The sequence below is a fragment of the Corvus cornix genome, chromosome 3 (genome assembly GCF_000738735.6).
Source record: "Corvus cornix cornix isolate S_Up_H32 chromosome 3, ASM73873v5, whole genome shotgun sequence".
In the NCBI taxonomy this organism is placed as follows: Eukaryota; Metazoa; Chordata; class Aves; order Passeriformes; family Corvidae; genus Corvus; species Corvus cornix.
This window is the reverse complement of record NC_047056.1, coordinates 73843950-73853969: the sequence shown is the minus strand read 5'-3', so window position 1 is coordinate 73853969 and position 10020 is coordinate 73843950. Positions and strand designations below refer to the sequence as shown.

At 56.9% G+C, this 10020-nt stretch overlaps 1 protein-coding gene across 1 annotated transcript; it reads left to right on the top strand.

Annotated features, from left to right (window-relative positions):
• The first annotated feature begins 217 nt into the window (after window positions 1–217).
• Window positions 218–9539, top strand: PRDM13 (PR/SET domain 13). The gene is given in 10 exon segments (XM_039568596.1): window positions 218–600; window positions 2275–2406; window positions 2505–2625; window positions 5990–6280; window positions 6547–6676; window positions 6678–6801; window positions 6803–6900; window positions 6902–7042; window positions 7044–7369; window positions 7372–9539. Coding segments are annotated over 10 exon segments (1599 nt in total). The 5' UTR covers window positions 218–459; the 3' UTR covers window positions 7467–9539.
• Window positions 9540–10020: the final 481 nt, after the last annotated feature.

Here is a 10020-nt window from a genome sequence, read left to right as displayed (position 1 = left end):
ATACAGTGGATTTGTCACTTAAAATATCGTAACTGTCTCGGGGACAATACCCCATGCTGAGGATTAATGGTCCCTCCAGACCTTTGATTCACCAGCGCCTTTTCTTTGCCCTTGACAAATTGGATTTTTAGGAATGGGAAGGTCGCCTGGCCCATTGTCTGCCAGCCATTCACTCTGCCTGATTATGCAGGAGGGTTAGGGAAAGGCTCCATGTGACCCTCTTGGATGGGACTCCGCAGCTGCTCGAGGAGCCAAACTCTCTCACCAAACTCTGCGCCCCAGAGCATCCCCCTGCCAAGGGGTACCCCTCCTGCTCCCGTTGAAAAGCCGGCGTCCACACAGCGCCGCGTCACTCTGCGGGCGGAGATACGCCTGTGCTCATCCTCCCGCCGCCTGCCGCTGTCACTCCGGCCCCCTTAAGTAGTTGGGGTTCCCGAGCGCTCACACCCAGCGGCAGCGATGCAAACCAGCAGGGCTCCGGCCATCAGCGTCAACGCGGAGAGCTGCATCCCGGCTGGGCTGCGCCTGGGTCCTGTGCCGGGCACCTTCAAACTGGGAAAGTACCTGTCAGACCGCAAGGAGCCAGGACCCAAAAAAAAGGTATTTTCCTACGGTCTCTCCTGCACCGCTGGACCTTGATTATTCGTTGACTCGGGGGAAGCCGGCTTTGGGAGAGGAAGCTGCTCTTCCCCCGTCTCTCCTCGATCCTCCCTTCTTAGAGCAAGCCAGGAAAGCAAAGGGAAGCATTTCCAGAACGTCCTGAGGTGTCTCCCCGTGGTTCTGCCAGGAAAGCCTGCCCGCCCGTGCCCTCTCCCCCTCCTCCCCAGTGCCGGGGCCCCCAGCCCGGCCGGCCTCCGGAGCGAGGCCAGAGGACACGGGGGCTCTCCCGGAGGAGCGGCCGCGCCTCCCCCTTGGACATAGACGTGCTGGAAGCGTCGCCTGAGCCCCGTGCCCGGTGTCGGAGGGCCCTGGTCCCGCCACCCAGCCCCCGACCCCGGGGCTCCGCTCACTGGGGCATTGCCCCTTTCCCTGGTAGAGCCAGGACGTGCCACGGCCGGCTCCTCGCTCCTGGAGCCCCCGAGAGACGGGGACACGCGGCTACCACAGCCCCCGGGTTTTGTCCCAGGAAGGAGCAGGGGCAGAGGCAGATGCACCGATTTATTTCTGCGCTTGGCTCGGGTTCGTGCCCTCAGTCCCTCTCCCCGGCCGCGAGTCTTTTGGCTTGGGCCTGAAGGGAGGGCGGGCGAGCGGGCCGGGACTACTCCGGAGACGGCGTCGGGGTGCAGGTCGCAGGTGTCGGGGCAGCCCAGCGCAGTTCGACCTCCCCCGAAAGCCCGGAGCTGCAAACAACCCGCACAGCCGGAGCGGGGGGGATGGCGGCCAGCCGGCTACCGGCTTCGGGGTCAGTCCATGTCCGAGCGGAGGAGCGAGGAGGAGGTGGTGAAGGGCTCTCACCCTGTTCATCAGGCTCTTCAGGGGGCTGCGGATGAGATTCCTCCTTTCGCCCCCCGGGCAGCCGCGGCTCACGCGTTCCGCTCTGATTTTTAATGCACTTTAATTGTTTTTAAACGCTCTGCCAGCCCACTCAAATTTATTTCTCATCTGGCTCCCTTGGTTTCTCCCTTTAGACTGCTTTGTTCCGATGACTTTTATTGCACGGTCATTCAGGGAATGGGCACTTCATTTTCTCTTTGTATGGGCAAGCAGATTATGAAGTATGGGGCTACAGGAACTTTGTAGCTAAGCAGAATCTTCTCCCCTTTCCCCCTCCCCGTCTCCCGACAAGTCCTGCATGTCGCAATGGTTTTGCACGGACTCAGAGACTGCACAAATTCTTTTATAAACCCCTAAAAATCGTACCTGGGCATTTAATATAACGATAAGCAAAATGTAGCAGCTGCAACTGGACAAGGTGCGTTTGGACCAATGCGACCCAAGGGAAAAATTCCGTTTCCCCTTGCCGGGCACGGGGTCTTCCATCCTTACCCCCCAGAGCTGCAACCCCCGCTAGGGCAGCCGCATCTCTCCCAAGGCACCTGCGAGCCGGGGAATGTCCTACCCAAAGGTGGGTGAGGATGGAAGCGTCAAAAGGGCGGCAAAATGAGATACTCTCGTCGCTGCTTTCAGCTGCGATGCTCAGCCCCCTGCCGAGTGCGGGGAAGCAGCCCGACGGGCCAGGCAGAGCGGGCAGGCAGGCAGGGGGACGAGTAAGCTTTTTGCTCTCTTTGTGTGTCGTCTCACGTGAAAATGACAACAGTGTCGCCTGTTTTCCAGGTGCGGATGGTCAGAGGGGAATTAGTGGATGAAGCCGGGAGCTCAGCTCTGGAGTGGATAGGGTTAATCCGGGCTGCCCGAAACTCCCAAGAGCAGACACTGGAGGCTGTTGCGGATCTGCCAGGAGGACAGGTACCCCACCCGCGGCTCCGGGCTGGCCTGGCACCTCTCTCCGCCACCTGCCTCCCCTCTCAAGCCTCCTGAAGAAGTTTCCTTTCTTCCCTTCCCAGATTTTCTACCGGGCGCTGCGAGATGTCCAGCCGGGAGAGGAGCTCACCGTCTGGTACTCCAACCCTCTGGCGCAGTGGTTTGACATCCCCGTCACGGCCACGCCGACGCACGACGAGAAAGGTACAGATGTGGGCACTCATTTCCGAGCAACCAAATTAAATGAAACAAAACAAACCCTCCTTAAATGACGCCTTTGCCGGGAACTCAAACTGCGGTAGGCAAACGTGGGCCCTCAGAAAAATAAATGCCAGTACAGCTGCCGTGAATTTAACCCACCACCCTTTAAACTAAGACTCCATCTGCTTACATTTAAAGGGTGATCTATTAACTCGGTAGCGTATGGAAAGGCCCCGTGCCTCGACCTGTTCCGTCATCGGCCCGATTTAATGATCCTTTGATAGGCAAATGGGGTTTCTGTGAAACGTCGTTATAGTTGGTATGCGAGACAGCAAATTGGCTCAGTAGTTTCTAAAAACATCGGGTTTACCTTCCGTGTTCAGAGTTTCAGAGACTCTTTTCAGGTTCTCTTGCGGGTAGATTCACACAGTCAAGTCAAAACTGGGCAGTACTGGGCAGTCCCTGTAAATTAAGATACGTTAGGTAAAAAGTCGGCGTCAAATCACACTGAGATCAGGATATCCAAAGATAACGGGAAAGGGAAGACGTCCGTCTGGGACGGCTTGCTTCAATCCGCAGATCTATTCTTAGCTGGAATTACACCAGTGTTAACAAAATGATAAGGTGGCAGCACATTAAAAGTGAGGGAAAAGAAGACGAAGCACTTCAGTGTTCACCTGTCGGGCTTCTCCGGCGGCAGGCACCCCCTCCCATTGGTCCTGGGTCCGGACGCTCCCTGGGGCGCCGGTGGTGGCAGCTGCCTGGGGGTACTCCCTCCCCTCAGGCTCGGCCCGCTACGCGGGAGACGAGGGAACCCCAGATGCTCCTGCTTGACGCAGAAAAATCCTTCAGCTTGGCAGTGTCCCCGGGAAGGGAGGGCGTGCACGATCCGGGCAGGGGCTGTCCCCTCCCCCCCGCCACGGCTGGCCGCTCCGCAAGGTGACCAGGGTCCGGCCCGAGGGGACGGCGGCGGGAAAGCCGGGCTTTGGCTATTGTATCCCATCGACTCCTGCCATGTGCAAGAACCCAAATCCCTCCTTGTACGAAAACTACACCCGGAAAAGAAACTCTTGGTCACGTCTCTGTCCCCGCCACGTCTAAGGGCAGTGAGGCCATGGATCTGCCGAGGGTCACCCCCTCGAGAAGCCCGGCGAACTTTCGGTAGCAAGGAGGACACGACGCTGGGTTGTGTCCCACTCGTTTCCAGCAGCCCTTGACTGCGGATGGGTACCAGCGCTACTCGGAGGAAAAAACTAAAGAGCTCAGGTCTGCAAGAGGATCCCAGCGTGCGGCATCTGACTCGCCCCGTCGAAGCAAGGCTGAGTTGCAAAGTGCCCCTACGGATCTGCTATGTCTTCAGCCCCACAGTTTCCAGACTGATTAATACAGACTCAGAAAAAGTGTATCAGCATGCTGAAGTGCTCTTCTTTTAATGATCGTATGCTGAAAAAAAACCCGAAAAATCAAAACAAACCCAAACCCCGAAACCCCCACCAACCGAAAAAAGAAAGTGGAAGAAATTCAGAGTTTTTTTTTTTTTAAACACAAAACGAAAAAAAACAAATCAAATCAAAAATTTGGATTTCTTCTGTGTTTAACTCCATTGATTTGGGTCACCGCTGTGAGAAAGGGGGGGGTTTAGCGTTTTTTTTGTTGTTTTTTTTTCTCCCCCTCGAGCGGTGCTTGTTGAACTGGAGCTGAGCCGGGGAGAGCGCCGGGCCGGGCTCGGTGGCGGTCGGGAGCCGGTCCCGACAATCTTTTGCCGAGGATACAGGGCCTCGCTGCGCCGCTGAAGAGACCTGCAAAGGCAAACGAAGACAGCGGAAAGGAGTGGAGGCCCGTGGCCGTCCTCTTTTCCATCCGTACCGCTCCTTTACCCGTTTTCCGATGCATGGTAGTGGCATTGCCACAGTGGTTCCTCCTCCCGTGGCCGCTGCCTCTTCGGGGCCCGGGCAGACACAATCCCGTCTCTCTCCCTCCTCAATGGGGAGAAAAACAACGTCCAACGCCTTCACAATGCTGCGAGGACACAGGCGGCGAGATACACGCAAGAGCGCGGGATGCTTCCACGCGAGTTCGCACACGAGTTTCCCGGGGAGAGCGAAGATTCCATTTGCATTTTCCACCCGCAGCGGACACCAGCTCATGCCGGTCAAAAGCCGTCTCAGGAGGCTGGTCACGGCCATCGCATCCACCCCGGCGACTCGCCCCCCTCGGGTGCCCCGACAGACGCGGGGCGCGATGCAAGGTCTCACCCCCATCATCCCCCACGGGATTCCCTGAAACGTGAGGAGCTGCCCCCGGGCCTGGAGCGGGCTCTCATTTCCGTGCGGCACTTGGCCTCACTTTAGGTGTTTCTGTGCATTAAGCTGCGGGGTGAGGGTCAGCTGGGGACGGTCAGGGTGGGCAAGAGCTGAAAGGGAAATTCGGAGGCTTATCAGCATAGTATGGTGACTGGGAGAAACGAGAAAGATGGATACAAAGAGACAGAAAAGGAGAAGAAAGGAGAGAAGGGAGAGGGGAAGGAGGAAGGGAAGGAGAAAGAGAAGGGAAAGGAAAGGGAAAAGTGGGGAGAGAGAGGAAGGAAGGAGGAAAGGAAAGGAAAGGAAAGGAAAGGAAAGGAAAGGAAAGGAAAGGAAAGGAAAGGAAAGGAAAGGAAGGGAAAGGAAAGGAAAGGAAAGGAAAGGAAAGGAAAGGAAAGGAAAGGAAAGGAAAGGAAAGGAAAGGAAAGGAAAGGAAAGGGAGAGGGAGAGGGAGAGGGAGAGGGAGAGGGAGAGGAGTGCAAGAGAGAAAGAAAAAGATTCCTAGACAGACAGGTGGCCACAGAGGCGGCGTTTCACCGTCGGGGCTGGGGAGATGCTCCTCCTTGGGAGAACCCTCCCTACAAACAAGGCCAGGAGGAGGAAAGAGGAGCTTGAGCCTCTGCGGTGTCGGGCAGTCACCACAGCCGCGGCCACCGAGGTCTGTTCCGCTTGAGAGAAGTCGAAATGGGACGGGGCACAAAGGGCATTGTCCTCTGAAAGGGAACGATTACATATGGCCCATACATATCGGATATTGTCTCGCCGCGTAATGAGGGGCTCACGATCATTAGATTGGCCTTTGTTCGGTGCAGCCGACTCTCTGACATACGCTACCTCCTCTGCAAACGCCAACAGATGGGCCCTCCGACAGACGACTCGCGGCAGCAGCTGCTCCCCCCGGCCCTACGGCACTCCGCTCGCGGGAGCTCAGCCCGGACCGCGCAGCGCCCGCAACCGCTCCGCACCGTGGCACAGTACGGCGGGGGCGGGACGAGGCGGAGGGAGAGGGGGGATGCGCGGGATGCGCGGCCGCCGCTGACGGGTCTCTCCGTTTGCCTCCGCAGGGGAGGAGCGGTACATCTGCTGGTACTGCTGGAGGACCTTCAAGTATCCCAACAGCCTCAAGGCCCACGTCCACTTCCACTGCGCTCTGAGCCACGGCCGGCCCTTCCTCCATCACGACCACGGCCGGCACGCTGCCACCGCCTTCGGCCTGCCCCCCAAGGAGCCGCCGGCCGCCTCGCTGCGCGGCCACCCGGCCGCCCGGCTGCGGGCCCTCGGGGAGGCGGTCAAGCGGGAGGCCGTCGCCGCCTCCCCGCCGCTCGCCAAGCCGGCGTTGCCCAAGCGGGCGGCGGGCAAGGAGGGAGCAGGAGCGCGCCCTGGACATTGAGCGTGGGGCCGCCCGCGGGCCGGGGCCGCTGCTGGGGCCGGGGGCGGTAACGGGCTGGCGCTGTGCCCCGGGGCGCGTTCGGCCTTCCGCCCCGCCGGGTCGCTGCGGGAGGAGGCGCGGGGCGCCGCCGCCCTCGGGCTTCTCCAAACTGCTGGGGGGACTGAAGCGGGACGCGCCGCCGCCGAGGCGCCGCCTAAGTGCGGAGCGCTGCCGGGTGAGGCCGCCCCGCAGGCAGCGGCGGCGGCGTCTGGGCTGCTTGCGGCGGCGGGCTGCGCGCCTTCCCGCTGCTGTCGCCGCTGGAGGAGGCCTCGGCCTTCCGGCAGGTGGAGCGGGGGCTGCCCGCGGCCGCGCTGCCGCCCGCCCCGCTACCCGCCGCTGCCCGGCGGGGCCCTGGAGCGCTTCGCGCTGCCGCCCTTCGAGGGGCTGAAGGCGTACGCGGGGGAGTGCGGGCTGCCGGTGATGCCGCTCACCGTCTACAATGGGGAAGCTGCTCTACGGGGCCGCGCCCTACTATCCGCTGAAGCTGCACCTTGGCGGCCTCCTCAAGTACCCGGAGTCGGTGTCGTACTTCGCGGGGCCGGCGGCGGGTCTGCACGCCGCAGAAGCTGGGCTCACTGGCCAGCATCGACCGGGAGATCGCCATGCACACGCAGCAACTCTCCGAGCTGGCGGCCGAGAAAGGCCGCGGGAGGCTGGAGACGCTGCCGGCGGGGGGCGGCGGGGGCGGCCGGAGGGAAACCCAAGACCGGGCACCTGTGCCTGTACTGCGGGAAGCTGTACTCGCGTAAATACGGGCTGAAGATCCACATGCGGACTCACACCGGCTACAAGCCACTCAAGTGCAAGGTCTGCCTGCGGCCCTTCGGGGACCCCAGCAATCTCAACAAACACATCCGCCTGCACGCCGAGGGCAACACGCCCTACCGCTGCGAGTACTGCGGCAAGGTGCTGGTGCGACGCCGCGACCTGGAGCGGCACGTCAAGTCCCGGCACCCGGGGCAGAGCCTGGGCAAGGCGACCGAGGACAAGAGTGACTCTGGCTACGCGCAGCCCGAGCAGGAGCAAAGACTGATAACGAGAGCGACGTGGACGTCTGCTTCACCGACGACCAGAGCGACCCGGAGAGCGGCAGCCGGCACCGCGAGCAGTGATGCGGGAGGCGGCCGGGGCGGGGCGGGGTGAGGGGAGCGCTGCAGCCCTCCCTCCCTATTACTCTGGGCTCCCAGGGCGGTCCCATGGGAGGCCGTGTCGCGGAGGAGCGCGGACTGGCGGGCAGAGCCGCCGGCGGGCAGGCAGGGGTGCGCGGGCGTCCCCGGGTTCCCTCCGCAGCGTCTCCCCCGGCGCTGTAGCTGCGGTGCCGGTTCAGGGGCGGGAGGGCGAAACCCTGGCAGGCCCGGGATCCCGTTGGACAGGAATCGCATCCCGATAGGCGCCCGCATTTCAGTGGCCATATATTTTTATTGTACCTTTGTGTCGAGAAAATTGTGCCTTTTGGAAACGATTTTTTTCTATGCGCTCTCCCATCACTCGTTCCAGCGGTCTGAGCCGTGGGGCTTAGCAGCACACCCGGGTCTGCAAGCGCCTCTGGCACCTGTACACTTTATTTGACACCTCACCTGTGCTTGCTCGGGTCCTAATAAAGCAATACCAACAGCTTTTTGGAAACGCAGAAAAAAAACAGGCAGCAAAAAGCCATCCTTGCAGCACTGAAGAGGTTCACATAACAGGTGCACCATTTGATCGAGTTGCAATTATTTATAACAGATAATATTTGAGTAACAAATGTAAAATAAATATTAAAAAGCATGAATCTAAAAGCACGCACTATATAATTTTAAAGGAAATACACTCTCTGTTTGGTAGAATACAAATGTGGTGTATGTTTGTTTTCTAATGAACGATGTACAGTGGATACAGTATTTTGGTCTTGGTTCCAGTTTGTCATGCGGTTTTTTAAAAAAAGAAATAAAGTTACTGACAAACTACTGCTTGCCTAGTTGTTAACTGAAGTGCTGTCAGCAGGATCTCGTCTTTCTCCACGATGCTTCTGATGATCAGAAGCTCAGACCCATCTGCATACAGCGTCTTTGGTTCAAGCTCTAAATAACTTGCCCCTGAATATATTGTCTGAGCATTTGCCTTCTCTCACTCGGCAGAGCCAAAGGGTAAAAATCCCAAATCCAATCCGTTCTTCTCTGTGCCTAGGATTTCAGAAATTTTTTTTGTTTGTTTTGTTCTTTTTTGTTTTGCACAGGGGGAGGGCAGAACTGTTAAAGGCTGAACATTATTAGTCTGTTTTTATCTGTTTGCACTCAGTCAAACGTGCCCTTTTTTGCAAACACTTTTCTTTAGAATTGTTGTTACTTTTATTTGAGGGGAAAATCTTAATATTCTTTATTATGAAAAACCTTAAAATAAAGACTGTCAGAAAATTACCTATTTCCCCTGGCAGCTCCTCCAATTCACCAGGCAAAAGGATGCAACACTGCCGACAGCGACCCGCCAGCTGTGACTCGCCAGCTGTGCGGGTCTGCCCTCTCAGGTCCGAGCTGGGGCTTTCCGTGTGCCCTCGGGCAGGCAGAGAGCCAGAAGGGAACCCCACTTTTTGGTTTGGCATAGCTCACAACTCTGAACCAGACGGTAAATCTCTGATTGTTCGATACACTTAAAAGACTGTGAGTTTCCAGAATCGAGCCCTATTTCGGTTCAGGATGTAGGCGATGGAATGTAAAATACAAACAAAACACTTTCAGTATCTGAGAGAATTTCAGACACAAATCTGATCCTTCGTTTGCTCACTTAAGACTATACCGTGCTTGACAGCAATCGGAAGCGGGAATTCAAATGCCGATCTTGAATTTTCTTTAAAGGTTTGACGCTGTAGCGCTTTTCCCCCCCTTATTTGAGCTAGTGCACCCCCTTACTCGATTCATTTTATCCCAAGATGCAAGTTGTGGTTCTGACATGAAAATAAATGGAAACCCCCTCTCCTGCAGAGAGCAGGATCTTGTTCATCTGTTGGTGGAGTCGAAAATCCTGTTGTCATTTATAGCACCGTCAGCAGGACCTGGAATATTTCCTGCCAGTTCTTTATTTCAATATATTTGTCTGCTGCCTTCCTAAAGGAAGGCACCCATCTTGGAGCTGCTGCCGGGGAAGGAGGTGTCATGTGTGCTCTGAGATCGTGGAAAGGGTATAATAATTAAACTGTGATACAGAAAATATTTTCGTGTATGTAGAGTTTGTGAGTAATAGAAATGTCCCATCAAATATTTGGGCCACCTTTACAAAAAAAAAAAGAAAAAAGAAAAAAGAAAAAGTACTCCAGAGAGTTAATTTGTGTTAATTAATGGTCGATATATATAATAATCAGTCTTTGAGTTAAGAAAAAAACCAAAACCTGAACTAAATATAACCAGCCTCAAATAACCAAAGTCAAGTAAAAAAAAAAAAAAACCAAAACAAAAAACCAAACAACATATGGTTTGTCTGGGGGTTTTTTCTCTTTTTTTTTTTTTTTTTTTCCCCCCCACATTGCTATGCAGTGGCTGCATCGAAATACAAAGTACAGGCGGAGACACGCGGAGAAATACTGCCACATTCTCCTTTAGGGTCCCATTCCTGCGACGTTCCTAGCGGAGACGCACCCTCCAGCACGGGTCCGCGGGCAGGGGCAGAGGGCGAGCCCCGGTGACCGTCCCGGGA